Source organism: Anabrus simplex, chromosome 6 (genome assembly GCF_040414725.1).
Source record: "Anabrus simplex isolate iqAnaSimp1 chromosome 6, ASM4041472v1, whole genome shotgun sequence".
NCBI lineage: Eukaryota > Metazoa > Arthropoda > Insecta > Orthoptera > Tettigoniidae > Anabrus > Anabrus simplex.
This window is the reverse complement of record NC_090270.1, coordinates 314,099,463-314,121,396: the sequence shown is the minus strand read 5'-3', so window position 1 is coordinate 314,121,396 and position 21,934 is coordinate 314,099,463. Positions and strand designations below refer to the sequence as shown.

The following is a 21,934-nucleotide window of genomic DNA, read 5'->3' as shown; positions in this document are numbered from 1 at the left end:
GCCACGGCTTTATTATGGCTCTACGCCTCTGCATTCAGGAGATGGGACAGGGCTGGACCTCTCAGCTGGCCCCAACCGTTCGCTGTCCTGAGAATGGTTTTCCATTCTCCTGCACTAATTTGAATGCCGGCACAGTTCCTAGTATAGGCCATGGCTGCCAACCCCTTCACCTTCTCTAAGCATCTCATTCACCGCAACAAATTTCCCGGGCTGAGACACGGTGTCACCATCTAAGAGGCCCGCCTCCCCCTTCAGGGGAGGAATGAAAACATTTTAGTAGTAGTAGCAGCATCAGATGTTGAGTCATCACTGTGAAAGACACGGAGATACTGCATACTCGTGTGAGACAGTATTATCAACAACTGACAAACTTTGAAAGGGGCCTCATTGTGGGTCTCCATTTGGCTGGCTGGTCGAATAGTGCAATATCCAGATGTGACAGTGGCCCGATGTTGGACTGCACGAGAATGTGAGGGTTGTCAAGGTTTCGGTTCCCCATGTCTGACCACCACAAGGTACGATCACCGTATTGTGCACCAAGCACATCGTAACCCCTTCACATCTGTGCCTGCCATCCAAGAACAAGTAATGGGCTCCCTGCAACATTCTTTGTCATCCCACACCATTGGTCAGAGACTAGCAGCAGCTAGACTAGGGTATTACTGGCCCATGTGTAGGCTGCTGTTAACACCACAACACAAACGGCTGCATTTAAACTAGTGCCATGACAGGAAGCATGGACTGCTGATAAATGGCATTGCATTGTATTCAGCAATGAATCACGGTTCTCCACTATCCCAGACGACCATTGCTTGCAACTATGGCAGCGATCTAGGGAGAGGTCCTATTCTTCCAATGTTTTAGAGAGGCACAGCAGTGTTACTCCTGGCATCATGGTGTGGGCAGGCATCGGGTATAACTTCAGGACATGGCTGGTGGTGATTGAGGGAACTCTGATGGTACAACGGCACATCACGGATATCCTCATGCGTTAACTCTCATGTGACAGTATCATGGTGGCATTTTTCAACTCATCCACACATGGCACGTGTCTCTATGAACTATCTGTGTGATGTTGAGGTACTGCCGTGGCCAACAAGATCCCCAGATTTGTCCCCAATAGAATATGTGCGGGACCAACTCGGACGTCAACTCTGTTCCATTGCCAGTATCCAGGATATCAAGGACCAGTTAACAACAGTTGTGGACCAGCTTGCCTCAGGAGAGGATACTACGGCTTTATGACACCCTTCCCACATGAATCAGTGCATGCATCCAGGCCAGAGGGGTGTGCAACAGTGGGCTCGTTCTGTCAAATTCTTTGTAAATTTGACTCGATTTTGTAATCCCTGAAATAACATCACCTACCCTCTCAATATGTGAAATTTCATTTTGTTTTCTCTTCCCCTTCTGGGTACTTCTGATTTTTTTTTTTTTCGGACAGTGTATAATACTATAGGATATAAACTTCATGGTTTTGATCCGTATTGAATTGTGACCACAATAATAATTATTAAATTAATGTCGTATGGTCCACCTTTTTCAATACTATAAATGTGCCTTTGCTGGCAGGACCTAGTGTTTACAGTGCACTATGTCTTCTGGTATGGGCTAGAGCAATTTTGTTACTTTCATTGACCTGTCTCAGCTTTATCCTTAGCTTTGACAAAATGAAAGTGACTGAGGTATGAGTAATGCTAGTAATGCCATTCCTTCTGCAGCCAGTCCCTGCTATGAATGGTGTGAAAATATTGCTCATAGGGTCAGTTGGTGCATGCATTTCAGTGGGCTTGGCAGACTGATGTGTAATAGCAACTTGTGGCTCGGCGAGGAAAGCAACGGGAAACTACCTCATTCCTCATTTCCCTAGTACGCCTCTTCAGTGATGCCTAGGCCATCTATGACAGCTGATGGCGGAACTGTTGAGAATCCAACCAGCCTTCGGGCTGAGGACTAAACATACATACATTATGCAATATAGGGGCTGACTGGCCGAGGTGGTAAAGGCATGTTCGGTTCGCCCAGAAGGACGTGGGTTCGAATCCCCGTCAGGAAGTCGTAAAAATTTAAGAAATAAGATTTCCACTTCTGGAGGTGCACATGGCCCTGAGGTTCACTCAGCCTACACCAAAAATGAGTACCAGGTTAATTCCTGGGGGCGAAGGCAGCCGGGCGTATAGCTAACCACTCTACCTCACCAAGTGCCGAGGTTACGGATAGTGGAAGCCTTTACCTTCCACCCCTCCAAGGGCCTTCATGGCCTGTACGGAGATGACTTTGCTATATTATGAAATATCATTAGTAATGTCATTCAATAATATTTCATAATACAGTATTGAAAAAGATGGACCATACGACATTAATTTAATAATTATTATAGTGTATAATGCTGTAAACACACTAGGGTCCAATATGCTGCTGAACTCCAAAGACATCAGAGACTGCAGGCACCTTGAGAATGTTGATCACAGTTTTTTGAAACATTAGAAACTTCAAGTCTCACATCACCATGCCTTACACTCTCAAAATGTCTCTTATCATATTTTTAAAATATTATATGTCTATTAGACCTGTTTCATGATATGGGGTTGGGGATGAGGTGAAACAATATTTTATGGCATACTCATACTGCCAGATGCCTGCTCAAAATATTTGGATTGACAGAATATGTAACACTGAAGTACTTCAATGTTGGAACAAAGAGCTAGAGGTCATGCACAACATCAAAACTTGAGTACTTTGGCTATATCATTTGAAATGATAAATATATACTCCTTCAGCTTATTTTTAAAGGTAAAATCGAAGGAAGGAGAAGTAGGGGAAGAAGGAGAATATCTTGGCTATGGAATTTACAGGAATGGTATGGGCTCAGTACCCCACTCTTTTCCGAGGTGCTGAGAACAAGAACAAGATCACCCTGATGACAGCTGACATCCAATGAGGATATGGTACAAGAAGAAAAAGAAGAAGATGTAGAAGAAGAAACCTACTGACTTGAGGCTGGAATATTTGAGGACTACCAGACTTAGCTGAGATTGTATCTTACAATTTGGTCTAAAGAAGGCCAGTGCTCTACTGTCTGAGCTATTCAGCCTGGTGATAAAATAATTCAGGCTATAATGATGAAACCACTGATGACGCGAGCAAGTGCGTGGACCATTTTGTTTTTATCTTTAATAGTTTTAACTGGTTTTAATTTTAAAAATAATTTTATGGTTTCAACTATTTTAATTTATTATCAAGCAGAACGAATTCACTTATCTTACTCTAATGTAAACTTACTTATTTCTCCTCATGTTATATTTAAGCACTTCCTTGGTAACGCCCGAGGAACAGAACTGCTTGAGATGATTTCTCCACAACGAGACATATGAAAGGATGATCTGCTCTGAATACAGGCGTGGGCCGTTCAAATCCTACTGATGTAATCCGCAGCCCAACAACAGCTGTCCGGAGAAATTTTTGTCAGTGAGGGTTACTATTAACTTATCATAAATATTGTATTTGAAGTTATTGCAACAGACAATTCATAATACAGGGACACTCTTTTATCTGTGCAGGGGACTGTTGCTCACCCAGTCACCTGCATTTTGAGACTGTCTCTAACCAAGCACTTTGCCATAATATGGCCAGTGCTCATCTGGCACTGAGTCATAGAGGGTTTTCGCAGAAGATTTCCTGTACCTTATAAAGGTATTATGTATATATACATGCTCACGTAATGGAAATGGTATTGAAACTACACACTGAGCATTAAACACGTGAACACTTGTCTAAACTGAACCTTAGACTGATACAGCTCTCAGCAGACTGCAAAGGAGGGGAACGTGTAGAGCTGATATTACGGCAAAAAGCTTGGTCGGAGACAAGCTTGCAGCACTGACTACCAGTGGAGTGACAATCCCCTGTATAGACAAAAGAATATCCCTATAGAATAATGTTAGGTTGGTGCGACTGGTGGTGAAGTACAAGGGCAATTTAGAAAAGACAATTTGAGCATACAGACTGTGCAGCTGGGTTGTGAAATGGGTGATTCAGAAATTGTTTTTCTTGCAGGCGGCAGACTCCTATGATGAGGGTGTACAAAAACTTGTCCCACACTGTAGCAAATGTCTGAATAAGCATGAAATTATGTGGAAAAGTAGCTGAAGGTATGTAGAATTAAGTAAAGAAATTAACTAATAATATGTAGTGGTTCTTATTTTATTGGCAAATGGTGCTTAGTTACAAAATAGCCCTTGTATATTCAGGGTTACTGATGGTAGGGTTTGAACCCGCTATCAACTGAATGGAAGTTTGCAGCTGCTCGACCTGTGCCATGTAATGAACTCATTGAAATCTCTCTATGTAATCCAACTTGCCCACTATGTAACTTTTTTTTAAAAATTAATTTTTGCTATTTGCTTTACGTCGCACCAACACAGATAGGTCTTATGGTGACAATGGGGTAGGAAAGGCCTAGGAGTGGGAAGGAAGCAGCCATGGCCTTCATTAAGGTACAGCCCCAGCATTTGCCTGGTGTGAAAATGGTAAACCATGGAAAACTCTCTTCAGGGCTGCCAACAGTGAGGTTCAAACCCACTATCTCCCGGATGCAAGCTTACAGCCGCGCACCCCTAACTGCATGGCCAACTCCCCCGATGTAGACTTCTTAACACTCGTAAAGGTATGAGTGAGTACCCATTCTCAAGTTGCCAATTTATACTTGTTTGTTGTCCTTTCTCCTTTCTTTATTTTATTTTAAAGAGTTGCCGTGGATCATTATTGAATACCTTCTTGATAGATATGAGCATTATACAGGCAGGTGACACCTGGAACCGTGGTGAGAACTCCCATACCTGGATGTGCTTATGAGGGGAAAACTCACCATCTAGCCCATGTAATGAAATAATAATAATAATAATAATAATAATAATAATAATAATAATGTTATTTGCTTTACGTCCTACTAACTACTTTCTAAGGTCTTCGGAGACGCCAAGGTGCCGGAATTTAGTCCTGCAGGAGAACTTTTATGTGCCAGTAAATCGACCGACACGGGGCTGTCGTATTTGAGCACCTTCAAATATCACCGGACTGAGCCAGGATTGAACCTGCCCAGTTGGGGTTAGAAGGCCAGCGCCTTAACCGTCTGAGCCACTCAGCCCGGCCCCATGTAATGAAAGGGAAATCAATGTCAATCACTATCTCAATAAACACGAGGTCATCAAACTAAGTAGAAACAGGTGATGATTTCTACTTGTTTGCAGCATGTTTGAAGCTTGGCAATGATGCTTATGTTCCTTCAGCCTGATGTTAATGCAGGATTTGTTGGTCCTGATGTAAACCTTCTCACATAAGCATAAAATATGGCACACACCTGTACTGGAAAGAGTTCTATTGGCATCATTTTCATGTGTCTGCAAAGGCAATTTTGATGTAACAATTTAAGTCTTGCTGTCCCTGATAGTATTTGTTAGGACAAATGGAAGGAACGCCTTTCTGTCATGTATTTATATATGGTTTCTTTTTTTTAGACACAGAGAGGGCTTATGGCGACAATGGTATAGGAAAGGGCTAGGAGTGGGAAGGAAGGGGCTGTGGCCTTAATTAAGGTACAGCCCCAGTATTTGCCTGGTGTGAAAATGGGAAACCATGAAAAACCATCTTCAGGGCTGGGAGAGTGGGGTTCAAACCCACTACCTCCCAGATGCAAGCTCACAGCTGCGCGCCCCTAACCGCATGGCCAGCTTGCCCAGTTATCTATTTCTTCTCATTGTGATGTGGAAGATTCAACAGCCATCATAATTTCATTTCTTTTGATAGCCGTTAACATGCAAAGTCGATAGCCCCGCGGTCTAGGAGCAGCAAGCCTACCTCTTACACGGAGGATGCAGCTTGAAATCCTAGTGAAGTCAAGAGATTTTTAACTTGATCTGAGAGCTAGTTTGAGGTCTACTCAGCCCATATGAGAATAGTTGAGGAGCCATCTAGTTATGAAATAGCGGCCCTGGTCTAGAATGCCAAGGATTCTTCGCACTCACCATGTGTCACCTCGCAACAAACTTTGCATACTGCTGACTGAATACTTCTACCTTTTGAAGATCCTCACATACACACTCCCCTTGTTTATCAACATACCATTGCCTGCTGTCCATCTCACAACATTCGTTAATTATTCCTGGAATGTCCTTCTCGGAACCTGTTTCCAGAGCTTCTATTCTCTTTCTTTCTAAGCTAGTTCTCATTTATGTTTCACTTCCATAAAATGCCATGCTCCAGAGAAAGGTCTTCAAAAAGTATCGTTCTAATTCCTACATCAATGTTCAAAGAGAGAAAATTTATTTTCTTAAGACAGGCCTTCCTTGCTTGTGCTAGTCTGCATTTCATGTCCTCCTTACTTCTTCCATAGTTAATTATTCTACCCAAGTAACAACATTCATCTAGTTCCTTTAGGACTTCATTGCCTGATGTAATATTTCCTGACTTTGTTCAATTGCACTTCATTACTTTTGTTTTGGATTTACTTATTTTCATCTTGTAGTCGTTCTCCAAGTCTGTCCATACCGTTCAGCAATTTATTCCGATCTTCTGCAGACTCACGTAAAATAACAATATAATCAGCAAATCTCAGAGTTTTTATTTCCCCTCCTTGGATTGTGATTCCTTTTCCAAATTCCTCTTTTATTTCCTTCACTGCCTGTTCTATTTAAACACTGAAAAGAAGTGGGGACAAACTACAGCCTTGCCTCACTCCTTTCTTGATTGCTACTTCTTTTTCATAGCTTTCGATTTTTATTACTGCAGACTGACTTTTGTACAGATTGTAGATAATTTCTCTTTCTCAGTATCTGATCCTGATCATCTTCAGAATCTCAAATAGCTTGGTCCAATCAACATTATCAAATGCCTTTTCTAGATCCACAAATGCCATGTACGCAGGCTTGTCTTTCTTAATTCGATCCTCTAAGATCAGATGTAAAGTCAGGACTACTTCACGCTATAAATTCATCATCAGATGACTGAAAGTAAGTATTAGTCTCTTAAACCATTTAATAGTAATTAACACCTACTTCTGATGAAGAAATCAGTTGATAAATAATGTTACTATGTCACACTAAAATAATTAAAAAGCTTAATATTTCTTTAATCCTTAAATAATACCCATAAACTGATTATGTGCCTTTGCTGGCGGGACCTAGTATTTACAGTGCACTATGTCTTCTGGTATAGGCTAGAGCAATGTTGTTACTTTCATTGATCAGTCTCAGCTTTATCCTTGGCTTTGACAGTATGAAAGTGACTGAGGTATGAGTGATGCTGGTAATGCCATTCCTTCTGCAGCCAGTCCCTGCTATGAATGGTGTAAAAATGTTGCTCATAGGGTCGGTTGGTGCATGCATTTCAGTGGGCTTGGCAGACTGATATGTAATAGCAACTTCTGGCTCGGTGAGGAAAGCAACGGGAAACTACCTCACTCCTCATTTCCCTAGTACGCCTCTTTAGTGATGCCTAGGCCATCTATGAGAGCTGATGGTGGAGCTGTTGAGGATCCGACCAGCCTTCAGGCTGAGGACTAAACATACACATAAACTGATTATTCTTTAGTTTACGCAACGGCAAGAAATATTTATTATTCCTTATATTCTCTGGTGCTCTCATCTTATTTGAAATTATAAATTATAACATTTTTAATTATAGCATCCCACACCAACTGATAACGCCTCATTTAGAAAATAGTCCATAAACTGAAAGTGATAAATAACCCTTTTTTCAATTTTTGATCCCACATCTAGTGTTATAAACTTATCCCTTAATTGATTAAGAACCTTCCTTGAACTAATATTACCTTGCCTATATTAATTTCATTCACAATTCTCCATTACCTGAATCCCAATTATTCACACCCTCCACACCAAATTCAAAACCCGTTTTGGACCAGCCAGCCCCAAGAGGAGAACCTCTAATTTTATTTTATTGTTCTCACTTACTCTGTTTAACAATTTCCTAGGTTTATTCCCCTACATTTTTACAAGCTCTAGTCATCTAGCCTTAACACTTGCTTTAACTCTCCCGTTATGGTTGTCCTTTAAATGATACAGGTGAATCAACCAAAGCCAACCAACTAAAGCCAAACTGATCCTCTTCCGACTGAGCTTCAACTTGTCTTTCCATTCTTCTGTAAAAATATGAGTAAAAATTTTGTGGAGTGGTTACATGAGTTAATTGTGTGAGTTATCGTTCTTGCCTCAAGTCGAGCTGAATGATATTCACGTGTTTGAACCCGACTACATGGAACTACTGTGCAAATGGTCTCTAGCACATGCAAAGTGAAGTGAAAGTTGAAATCTGTTAATCAATACTACATGGAGCCACGGGGGCTCTTTAAATAATAGTAAATAGTAAATAATAGTAAATAAGTTGCCCCTTTTTTGGGATAACTGCGCTGCAACAGCATGATATCAATTTCAAAAATAAATGTACCGAGGAGTTGGTCATGCGATTATGGACGTGCAGCTGTGAGCTTGCATTCGGGAGATAGTGGGTTTGAACCTTACTGTCAGCAGCCCTGAAGATGGTTTTCCATGGTTTCCCACTTTCACACCAGGCTGTACCTTAATTAAGACCATGACCACTTCCTCCCCACTCCTAGCCCTCTTATCCCATCATCACCATAACACCTAACTGTGGCAGTCCGACGTAAAGTAACTTGTATCAAAAATTACAAGATGGAATTTTTTTAGTAATAAATTAATATTATTTTTTTTAAATTCATAATGATGTTGTTACTCTATTGTACCCTGATTACAGAGCAGATATCCCTTTAAGATTTCTCCCTTTGTTTTTTTTAGTACAAACTTCATTTAGCTGGAAATAAATAGTATGAAAATTTGATTTCTTTTTAAATTACCAGTAATTACTAGGCTTTTCAAAAATCTGAACATTATTTCATGAATGATGATGGGTGTGCTGTATATTAACCATGCAAAATATTGTTTAAGTAGCATTTGTATTTTGCAGAATTATAACATTTGAAATCTAAATGGTTTTTACTATGTACTAATCATGTGTGTGATAAAAGATAAATTACTTTTCAGTGGAACTTCTTCCCACAACCTCGGCTTACTCTCCTATGTTCCAGTTAACGATCATTGTTTCACCTCTTTAATTTTTGATGTGACATACTATATTTGTAACATCAGTGTGTAAACAGCATAAGGATAAATGTATTCATGACATTCTATTTTGGAACATATCTTTTCACCAAATTTTTCAAAAATCATCTTGAAGGCTTTTATTATATAGTGTATTTACATAAGAAGCACTAATATGAAACCATTATAATCAATCAACTGCCTGATCTGCATTTAGCACTCTTTCCCAGGTGACAGATTCCCTATCATTTGTTTACCTAGTCTTTGCTTAAATAATTTCAAAATAGGCTGTTTACATTTTTATTTACCATTAGTTTTGAAGAACTCCTTCATGCCTATCTTATCAAGCATTATTGATACTCCTAATATTCCTACTTTTAAAACCTTCCTTTCTATTGCATTCATTTTCAGCTTCACAATCACTTACCTCAGCTATCACTTCAGTTTCTCTATAGAGCACATCTGGTTTTATCAGCACTATGAGCGAGCTTGATAGCTGCGGTCACTTAAGTGCGGCCAGTATCCCGTATTCGGGAGATAGTGGGTTTGAACCTCACTGTCGGCAGCACTAAAGATGGTTTTCCATGCTTTCCCATTTTCACCAAGCTGTACCTTAATTGAGGCCACAAATGCTTTCTTCCCGCTCCAAGGCCTTTCATATCCCATCATAGGCCATAAGACCTATCTGTGTCGGTGCAGCGTAAAGCAACTTGGAAAAAAGTCAACACTATGTCTAGAATATCCTTCCCACTAGCTGGTTTCATCCCTTTATGATTCAACTGTCCTTCACAGATTAACTTATTTACCATTTGTTGTTCATGCTTTCCATCATTTGCATTACCTTCCCAGTTAACACTGGTAAAGTGAGATCACCCACTAAAATGATGTTCCTTTCTGTGTTGCTCCCTATGTAGTTAATTATCTTCTGAAACAATTTCACAACAGTGTCAGCGTCACTCCTTTCAAATCCGTACATCCTAGAGCATCAAGCTACCTATTATCTTTAGAGACGAGCCTTACACCTAGAAGTTCATGTTTCTCATCATTACCTTTGTCATAGCTCACAAATTCTTCTTTCACCAGTATGAATACTCCCCTTCCTACTGTTCTTACCTGTCTCTGTGACAAACACTCTAGTTCCATGAGAATTTTTTTGCATCTTTAGTATTACTTCTTAGTTATGATTCAACTGCTATTACAATATCTGGTAAATATATATCTATTTAATTCTATTCCTTTACTTATAATACTCCTACAGTTACCACTAACAACTTTATGTCAACCTTACTTGACTTCTGTCCGGCTCCATAGCTAAATGGTTAGCGTGCTGGCCTTTGGTCACAGGGGTCCCGGGTTCGATTCCCGGCAGGGTCGGGAATTTTAACCAAGATTGGTTAATTTCTCTGGCACGGGGACTGGGTGTATGTGTCGTCTTCATCATCATTTCATCCTCATCATGACACGCAGGGTCGCCTGCACCTGGCGAGCTGAACATGTCCTCGGACACTCCCGGCACTAAAAGCCATACGCCATTTCATTTCACTTGACTTCTAGCTCCCTGTACTCTCCCCATTTCCTTGAACGTACCTCTCTCTAGCCCTTCTAAACAAACCTTGTACCTCACAATTACCTAATCAGAATTACAGTATATATGTTTTAAAATGTATTTATTTACATCTAAATTTCAGTACTGTTAAATTAAAACATTCTTAAAACACGCTATTCAACTAATAGTGATCTTCTTCTTCTTTTTCTTCTTCTACCGCTTTTCCTACCCCTGGTAGGTCACGGGTGTGAACTGTGTCACACATGTGGATTTGGCCCTGTTTTACAGCCAGATGCCCTTCCTGACAGCAACCTTATATGGAAGGATGTAATCACTATTACATGTTTCTGTGGTGGTTGGTAGTGTAGTGTGTTGTCTGAATATGAAGAGGAAAATGTTGGAACAAACACAAATACCCAGTCCCCGAGCCAGAAGGATTAATCGAACACTAATAAAATCCCCAACCCAGCCAGGAATCAAATCTGGGACCCTCTGAACCGAAGGCCTCAATGCTCACCATTCAGCCAATGAGTCGGACATTCAACTAATAGCAATATGATAGTGAAATGAAACATGGACATCTATTAGATTTTAAGACTGTAATATATTATGACAAATTTAAAGAAAATTGTTTCTAATGATGGGGATGTACTATTTAAATTTGTTAGTGTAAGCAAATGGATCGAAACTAGTATTGAAATTTAGATGTAAATAAATACATTTTATAACATATATATATAGTATCGATCGGGTGGGAACGTCAGAAAACTCTGTAATTGTGGGGTTGTAAACCATCAATACGGAAAAATTAAACTAATCGCACATGAAACCTTCCACCTTACGTATCACCGCGGTTCAAGTGAAGGCCACCTGACTGAAGATCCCTACCTCTTACTCACCCATTAGAATCTACAAAATCTCATTCCCAGTTTTCCACATACCCAGTCCATAGTCTCATTTAAATCTCTGATCACCCTCCAGTCAGTCTCCTCCTACACAGTATCCCACTGATAACAATTTCCTCTCTCTTAAAATTCTTCCATGTCACATTAATCAGTACATGATGAACTAACAAAAACCATAGATCATGAAAGTTGCTATTTAGACTTAAAGGTTAGTTATCAATGTTCAATTTCCTCAATAACATGTGAGTATGCGAAGCCATAAGTAAAGCTGTTGAAACTTCATTTTTTAATCTAGCACAGAAATACCTCACATTTTTCATAGCTATATCAGTCAAGAAATTGATGTAAGTTACCTAAGAGTAAAGTTGAGAAGACTCCATGAGAGTCTGCTTAGGATTCCATGAAGAACATACTCCAGGGTAATGATGGATTGAACCAGTTCATTTGTATGAACTACTTTACTCATTCACACTTTACTGTGAATCGTTAAATGGGATAGTTTGTTCATGGAGTAATGAAGCCTGATGAAGCTGCTCACTATGTCATTCAGTGGCAACTTCATTCACAGTGTCTCACTCACTCATAATAATAATATTACCAACAGATGGCAGAGCTATATAATTATAGACACCCAACGGCTTACTTGCTTACAGCATCTAAATGATGGTTGATAGGGGCAAGGAAAAGATACACCAAACAGAGAAGCCTGTCTCATATAAGGAAGGAAATATGTGCAAAAACACAGTTGACTGGTAGGATGGGCCTGGGAGTGAAGGAGTAATGAATGACGCAGATAGTGGGAAGAGGAAGAGAGCAAGTGAGCAAGTGACTGACGAATTGAATGAGTTGTGAATGTTATGAGTGTGAGAAGTGTGAAATGTTTGAACTACCAGTTCATTGAAATTGAATGGTTAGTTCACACTTCATAGGAGTGAAGCATTCATTTTAAATGATTCATTCATGAGCTACCATCACTAATACAGTAGATAGTAAGAGAAAAAGTTATAACTTAGGCCTCCTCTAACATTTAATACCGTAATTTGTGTGACAGATATGTAATGAAGGGCGTACAGGGTTAAGCTAGCAAAAGATGCACCTGCCCATTAAGCAAATTGCTATTCTGCACCAAACAGTGCACATTTTGTGTGTGACAAGTTCTGTTCACCATTTGTGTATAAAGTTAAGGTGTACAAATCTTAAATGTTCAGTATATTGAGAGTAATTCAGATAAATGAGCTTACAAGTGCAAAAAATTGGATCTGTACCTGTGGCAGCAGCTGCTTCTGTTCCTTCTTCAGACACTTCAACAAAGGTTTTCTGGATCACCGTACTCACTTTTACAGGCTCAGTGGTAGAAATTCCTGAAAAGTCTGCTGAATCAGTGAACATTTGTCTCATGCCCATCTGAAAGTAAAATATATAAGATCATAATGAAAATACAGGGTGACAGGATGACCAGGCAAAACTCAACACCAACTACAGGGAGGAAGAATTTTATCAAACTCCTACATTGGTCTTGAGTCTCATGCCACTCAGTTAGTCTTGTTTGAATAGTATCTAAACAACACATGTCTAATCCTAGAGTAAAATCTGCTAATACAAAATGGCAAATAACTGACCACCAAGAATTTATTCATTGGTTTACTGTACAATTTGTATCTCTGTATCGAGTCCATTTGTACTATCAGAAGATTATTTGAAGAGAAATTCCTGGGTGTTTGAGTTCAAAGTCATAATGTGATTTGCAAATTTGTTAATAATTTTGCCCAATGGGAAGTGTTTTTATTAAGAGATGAAGAAAATCTTGATGACATTGCTCTTTGCATCAGAAAGTCCCTTAAAATATCTCTTAGCCATCTTTCTTATCAAATAAGAATTTCTTGCAGTTCTGTACAAAAATGCTATGAGTTATGGTATTATAAAGTTAGCACGGTGCATGAACTTAAACTGTCTGTGGGATAAGATTTTGAGAAGTGTATGACAGAGTTTTCATTTGCATAGATAAGTTAATTCACAACCTTGCCTACAGTGGATTGCTAATAAACCTCATTTGCTCCATGTGAAACCCCATCAGGATCAGAAACTAGGAGTGTGGTATGCAGCAGCAGTCACAGAAAAATAGGATCAGTTCCTTTTTGAGGAAACAATTAAAGTTACTTTTAAATCTTTCAGTCTGTCAAATATCAGATAGAAATTTATAAAAGCCTAATACATCCTTCTTATTTCCTAGCATTTAGTCCCGTATTGGTGCAGGATCTGCTTTTAAAAATGCCATCCTCCACTTCCTGCAGTCAAGTGCATCAGCTTCAGTGATGCCTACAAGACGCATGTCTTTCCTGATGCAGTCAAATCATCACTTCTTGGGACGAGTTGAGGATCAAGAACCTCCCGCATCAAATTGGAGGGCTGTCTGTATGTATCATTGAGTCTACAGGGCTTTGGATGATATGATCATGCCATCTAAGTTGTACTTCTTGCATCTTCTCTGGGGTAGGTACCACTTACATCAAAGAAAGGACAATAAGTTCCACCTTTTCAATACTATATAATGTGTGAAAGTTTTACATTACAGTTAAAACATCACAACTTGTGTACATTCGGTACCGGTTTCGACAGATTCCCTGTCATCATCAGCCGAGAATAATTAAACAAAGACAATAATAATAATAATAATGTTATTTGTTTTACGTCCCACTAACTACTTTTTTTTTAAGGTCTTCGGAGACGCCAAGGTGCCGGAATTTAGTCCCACAGGAGTTCTTTTACGTGCCAGTAAATCTACCGACACGGGGCTGTCGTATTTGAGCACCTTCAAATACCACCGGACTGAGCCAGGATCGAACCTGCCAAGTTGGGGTTAGAAGGCCAGCGCCTTAACCGTCTGAGCCACTCAGCCCGGCTTAAACAAAGACAAGTATAGATCATGATTCTTATGGTGTGATTACAATGGTGGACTAAAAATATACATTATATGATTACAATAGTATATATACACAAATTAAAGGTAAGTAAAATGGGAATGGTCATTATTCTATGAGGTGTACACCTTATTATTTCTAATTAAAAGGTTAATTTGTCAAAAGAAATTTTGTTCTTGTAATATATAATTAGGGCCTATAGTAAAATTTGATTGTAGGCTTAAATTTGTAATATTTTAACTTTTTGGCCAGTCAATTCATTGAAGTTATGTAGCCATGTTTGACACATTAAAAAAGGTAAACAAACATTTAGTCGAATGGTGTTCCACATAAAATATGTACCGGTACAATAAAATTCGATTGGAGCTTCAACTTGGACTTAAGAATGGAAGAATTATATTAATGTTCAATGCAAGCAGAAATAGATGAGTTAATTTTTTCACTATGTATTGATGTTGATAGTTAGAATGTCTATTGAACAGTTCAATATGTCGATTTGTATTCTGGAATGGTTTACATTATTTTGAGGAATAGTAATTGAGGTTCTTGCTAAGGTGGAACTTGAAGATCTTGTGTTGTAAGTTGTGAATACATAAATGATTTGGAAAGATCCTGATCCAAGTCGGAACCTCAGGTGCCAAGTTGGTAGTAGATGTATCGGAGTTCCTGTTTCTGCTTGCATTGAACATTAATATAATTCTTCCATTCTTAAGTCCAAGTTGAAGCTCCAATCGAATTTTATTGTACCGGTACATATTTTATGTGGAACACCATTCGACTAAATGTTTGTTTACCTTTTTTAATGTGTCAAACATGGCTACATAACTTCAATGAATTGACTGGCCAAAAAGTTAAAATATTACAGATTTAAGCCTACAATCAAATTTTACTATAGGCCCTAATTATATATTACAAGAACAAAATTTCTTTTAACAAATTAACCTTTTAATTAGAAATATTAAGGTGTACACCTCATAGAATAATGACCATTCCCATTTTACTTACCTTTAATTTGTGTATATATACTATTTTAATCATATAATGTATATTTTTAATCCACCATTGTAATCACACCATAAGAATCATGATCTATACTTGTCTTTGTTTAATTATTCTCGGCTGATGATAACAGGGAATCTGTCAAAACCGGTACCGAATGTACACAAGTTGTGATGTTTTAACTGTAATGTAAAACTTTCACACATTATATAGTATTGAAAAGGTGGAACTTATTGTCCTTTCTTTGATGTAAATCTTGTTTCAATACGGAACCTAAATATGAAATTCTTAACGTTAAATGTAGGTACCACTTCCAATTGCCTTCGGACTTCTTCATTTTTGACATGGTCCAGTCTTGTAAGACCCGGTGACCAACGTAACATTTTCATCTCCGTACCATGTAGAACCTGCACATGCTTCTAAGTTGTAGGCCAGCATTCTGACCCATAGAGTGCAACTAGTCAGACCATGGATTTGTAGACTTTTCCTTTCAGGCGGGTGGGAATTTTCTAGTCACATAGCACACCAGTGACCTGAAGTCACTTCAGCCATGTAGCATTTACTCATGCTCGGGTGTCTGGTAATGTCTGAGGTGATGAGTGATCTGAGGTACTTAAATTAGTTGGCTTTAACTAGGTCTTGCCCGTTGATGCGAATAGTATCAGCAGTCTGCAAGCCACATTGCACATACTCGGTTTTAGTGATGTTAAGGCGCAAGCCATATTCCCCTAAATGGTCTTTCCAAAGTTGCAGGAGATTTTCCAGATTCCTTCAGGACTGATCCGCAAGGAACAAATTTTCAGTATATAAGATTATCCACATAGGATAAATAAGAGAGATGTCAGCGCTGAACCCTGATGAACTCGAACATTGATAGGAAATGAGAGTGAGATCCCTACTGGATAGCAAACCACACTGTTGACTTTGTCATAGAAAAGTTGGGTCAGTCGGACATAGGCTTCTGGAACATTATGGGATCAGAGGGCTTTCCAAATAACCTTATGTGGTATCCGCTCCAAAGCCTTTTAAGTCCAAAAAAGGATAGGTGTAGAGGTTTGTTTTTCTCTTTATGTTTCTAATACATTTTTTTTAAAATACACAGTTTATTAATGATAGGACATGTTTCATTCTGTAAGAGCATCCTCAGATTCTTCTGAATCACTTATGTAAATATATACAAGATTGTTGTATGAATATATCACTGCTTATGGTTGGGAAAAATGAAGAATAAATGAAAAGGTCATCTGAATGTTAAAATTTTGCATCCACCACCTTAATAAGTGTGAAAACATTTTGAGGCCTTATCTTAATCCAGTTTCTCATTGTGTTTCACTTCATGCTGAGCTTGAATGTGTTCCTGTTTTGGCTATCATAATCCAGTTGGCTGTGAGCAGAGTGTGGTTTATAGTTTTGTTGTTTTTAAATATTTTGTACACTGTAGTGAAGGATGTTCTGATGCAAATTATGTCTGGAATATGGGTAGGTTAGACTTATCGCATAAACATTCTCTAAATTTAGCCAGGGGACTCCTAATAAGGACCTTACAATATTATTAAACATAAACTTGTACACAGATACTCAATTAATTCATTAGGATAATATACACTAAGAGATTCCAAAATTGTCCACAAGTTAAAGATAGGAAAAAAAAATACTAAGGTCTAGAGACAATTGCATTCATACCTCTTCAAGATCATCTGTCATTTCAATTGTCTGTTCAATTCTGAACTTTGGAATATAGACTTCAACTTTAGTTGACCTCATTGAATCATATATATTTGTAAGGTTTACACTCTGAGCGAGATTTTCCAATTTACTGCCATCATCACAATCTCTAGGCAATAAAATCAACATATGAAGTTCATTTCCCTGTAAGAGAAGAATAATTCAGTTTAACATAAAGAATATAGAAAACTGTACTTATATCTAATGTCAAATAAAGAAGAAATTGTTGGCTAGAAATCAGTTCACCTATACAAAGTATTTCTACATGCATAAAATTTTAATAGCTGAAATCATATTAAAGTTTAACAATCTTTTGTCATACCAAACCATACCCAATGGTGCAACAGCCCTGAAGGGCCATGGCATACCAAGTGAATGGTGCTCATCCCGAAGACCTGCAGATTATGAGGTGTCATATGGTCAGCACGACAAATACTATCGGCCATTATTCTTGGCTTTCTAGACTGGGGACGCCATTTCAGATAGCTCCTCAGATGTAATCAAGTAGGCTGAGTGGACCTTGAACCAGCCCTCAGATCCAGGTAAAAATCCCTGATCTGGTTATGTATTGAACATGGGGCCTGCGGGTATGAGGCAGGCACACTACCCCTGTACTGCAGGGCTGGTTATCTTTTGTCAAAGAAGTACTAAATAGTACAGCAATTATAAATGGAGATGATGACGACGACGATGACGACACATCATTATTCCACCCTAGTAGCCACCAGGATTCAAACTTCAGGCATGTGATGGAAAGCCAACAACTTCACATGCCTGCCTGTATTTTCCCCAAGGAGTAATAAATGTATTATTACGTCTTCAAAACATGATTTTACTTGCCCATGAGAGAAACTATTGCTTGTTTATATCTGGTGATCTGTCATCCAGCTCTGTTACCTGATACAATAGAGCACAAAATCTGTAACTGTTCATTTAATTTGTTGGTCATTCCTTGGGGATACAGTGGTTCCTAGCATTCTAACACCACTAGCCTTCAATGATTAACACACATTCCATTCTGAATTTACTCTAGCTTTCTTACATTTGAAGCACACACAAATTCTTCCCTAAAATTCTCATGTGATGACCATACTCAGTCCACCGACATGCCCACTTTTTGCACTGCTATCCTCTACCCACTGCGATGAATGAACACTAGCGATGCCTCACACAAGTGCAATTGTATTTTGAAAATGTAATCCTACAATTAACATCATTACTATTTGTTTAACTTCTCTTCAATTGCTACAAATTTATGAGATGCCATAGCATCAATTTTTCTTCCTTCTTTTTCCCTGTAGAAGTTTTTTAATGTGCCGGAAGTCAGCAACACGGAGTTGCCATCAGCCTCAGCTGAGATCAAGCTCACCACCTTGGGAACGGCGACTAACCAAATGGCCCACTGAGCTTGGCTGTTGTAGTTGTTGTTGTTGTTACAATTATGTTTATTGTGGGGTAGCTTAGTTACTGGCTTTGCACTTAAATGACTGAGGTTCCATTCTCAGTTGACCTTGTTTGAAATTTTCATCTGTTAAACCTCATGGCATCAAGAAGGGCACCTGACCTTAAAATCCCCAAGTCAGTTGAATCCAGTAATCGCCGAAATACCTGGGATAAGCTGAATAAATTTTTTCTTTTTTTTCCATCTGTTACCTTTATATATTTCTTTTGGAGCATGAATTTGTCACACATATTTGATTGATTGATTGAGTGATTGATTAATACAACTTTTCCCATGAGGAGGCCGCCACAAGGACAAACTATGTCGACTACACACTATTTTGTCTTCTAAGTTATTGGTGAGTTTGCTAGTGTGCCAGATAGAAATAACCTTCACAAGACTCAGGAATAAATTTTGAATGTTCATGACGTATGGTTCTTCAAATGTTATATAGATGATTGTGGAGTATGGTTATTGAAATTTGTATTGCAGTGATAGCGATGTCGTGAAGTTGTGTCCAGTTGAGACCGAGAGAATCCCATACCTGTACAAGAAATTTAGGGATTGTGGCTCGAGGTCCGATCATGAATCCATGGATGGAAATATTGTCTAGGTGATATCTGTCTTTATAGTAGTTCACAGTTGGCGTCCACCTCTTCGGCCTGGCCAACATTTGACTCGAAGCGTATTGTGGGATCTAAGATTAGTCCTTGCTTGCTAGCTGGTTGAAAGGCTATCATGTCAATAGGGACCTACGGCTGTTACTCAGATTGGTAGCTAGGCCAGAAACCTCTTCGTGCACCATGAAACCATGATCCCTCAGCGAGGTTGCAATCATGTGTCGTACTGAATGATGGCGGGAATTTCTCAATACCTCCCCATGAGGACAGGCACCCAGGGCATCGGCAAGAGTTTCATGCTCTTTGTGGCAATGCCCACAGAGAGTGTTGTCCTGGGACCTTCCCGGCACGGAGAGAACGGTGCACACATTCGCTGTCATCTTGATGGCCTCTCTCCATTCCGCACAGGATAAGCCTCAGTGATCTCTTATCCATTTGTTCCCTGGTGTGTTGTCATCGACTGAAATGGTGATTATGTAGAAAAATAGGTAAATGTTCAACCTTTAAAATGATGTAAATATTATAGAAGTAAACGGTTCTTTGTATTTATAAATTTAAAAAAATAAGAGAGAGAGAGAGAGAGAGAGCAGGGGATGATGATAAGGATAATATTATGGAATGTTCCTCTACTTTCTCACTTACCTGATAATCCATTTGAATTGCTTGAAAGTCTGCAAATTCAGCCATCATATAGGAATCAGTTGTTTGCATCATTTCCACAGTAAGCACTTCATTACATGACTTATAAAACTTCTGAGATCTTGTGTTTTTGCTGTTAAATTTCTTTGTCCAGTTGCCTTTGAAGTATATTGCATTCACTAATACTGTGCGAGTGTCTGATCTTATTGCATCTGTAAGAAAAATGTGCAAATAAATTTTGTTATTGAAGCATGCCACTATTCTTTCTTTTAATGAAGCAATAATATTCTTAGTATAATAAAATGTTGAATTCAAGCATTGAATCTTTACTTTTTTTCTCTGTAATTTAAATTCATGGATACGGATTAAACAAGAAAAAAGCACTGACACATTAAAATGGGACAAGTACTTTTGAAATTTATAATCTCTTCTTAGAGGTCATTAACATTTGCAGAATTTGCATTCAGGAGAATATCTGTAGATAAAAGTATCAGAAAATGTATGATGATGATGATGATGATGATGATGATGATGATGATGATGATGATGATGATGATGATGATGATAAAAAGATTAATAATAATGGTGCTACATTTTATATCCACTCATACAGAAGACCTGCACTTCTTTTGTGCCTTCCAGGAAATATTTCTTGCTTTATTTTGAGTGCTAAATTTGTGTTGGTGTTATCCAGTGAATCTACTTTCATTTAATAATGTTTTTAGGGTCATACTTATTATTAATTTTATACTGTAAATGTCAGCCAACTTGTCAATTGCTACATTTGTTCCATAGATAACAAACACTATCTAGAGAGTTACTCGTTATATTTGGCTAAAATGTTTGCTCTGACTGTCACACATTTTGTTTCTTTTGTAATTACTCCCATGGAAACCACAAAGAAGATATGCACTCTACTTACTACTCTCGGCATTGCTTAGGGTCACACAGCCTGCCAATATTGTCATCCAGCTTTAAGACGGTCAATATGAAGTTTTTATACTGGGCAACATATTACACTTAGTGTGTGTGGGGGTTTAGCTCCAAACTTAGTAAGAGCTAAGCACAACCGTGCGTGAGACACTGGGGTGGGGGCACCTCAACAGCATGTCCCAATGGCTAATAGGGGAAGTTCCTGTACTTATGCAGGACAGGTATGAATAAGGCTTAGCCAAATAAGCACTCCCAGACCACCTGAGGTAAAGAGAAAAATGGTCAATGGCCTCGACGGCAGAAGAGGATATATCGCAATGGCAGAGAGGGCAGAAGAACCAATTCAAAAGCACTTTGCATCTGACTTGTTGCAAGCGGCAAAGTGGTCAGCATCTGATCACCAGAGGTGTGGCTGTAAACATGCTTCAGAAACTAACAATCCCTGGTTCTACACCACTAACGAAAGCTAGAAGATAAGTAAAGACAACATTACCCCAGGTGGACAATACACCCACGCTAGAGTGCAAACCAAGCATTTGGATTCTGGGAAGCTTGGACTTCTATAAGAGAGCAAGTCTGAGTGCTGTAGTAAACTTCCACAGAAAACACACATTTACTTTGGCACTTTCAACACTGATTCAAACAGAAATACTATACAATCTCACAACAGAACTTAAGAAGCAGAAAATCCAAATTCTGGCCCTACAAGAAACACATTTCACAGCTTCAGAAATGATAAAACTACAATAATTACAGAATTTTCAAAAGTGGAACAAACAAGAAAACTGGCCTTCATTTTAAACAAAAAAGGTTTAGAATCCATAAAAGCTACAACTTTGTTAATGTCTATACACCAATAAGAAAGAGCCCAAAAAACAGAAAGATTCTGGGAAGAACTTGAAACAGAAATGGCCGAAATCCCAAAAGGTGATGTGAAAATTCTACTTGGTGATTTCAGCGCACAAATTGGCAGGAAACGCAAATACAAGAAGACAGTGAGAGACCATCCAGCACACAGGTTCGCCAATAAGAATGGCACACATCTCATTGGGTTATGCCAACAAAACAACTTGA

The 21,934-nt window shown here is 38.8% G+C and overlaps 1 protein-coding gene across 3 annotated transcripts in view; it reads right to left on the bottom strand.

Moving 5' to 3' along the window:
* LOC136875773 (serpin B3) overlaps positions 1–21,934 on the bottom strand; it is an 81,350-nt gene that overhangs the window by 1,489 nt on the left and 57,927 nt on the right. For 2 of the 3 annotated variants that reach the window (XM_067149365.2, XM_067149367.2), the window contains exons 5-8: positions 19,931–20,139; positions 17,186–17,371; positions 12,851–12,989; positions 3,283–3,446 (exon numbers count right to left, since the gene is read on the bottom strand). In XM_067149365.2, coding sequence (XP_067005466.2) covers positions 3,304–3,446; positions 12,851–12,989; positions 17,186–17,371; positions 19,931–20,139 — 677 coding nt within the window. In that variant the 3' untranslated portion in view covers positions 3,283–3,303. The remainder of the gene's footprint in view (positions 1–3,282; positions 3,447–12,850; positions 12,990–17,185; positions 17,372–19,930; positions 20,140–21,934) is intronic. The other variant, XM_067149366.2, reaches the window with a different exon arrangement.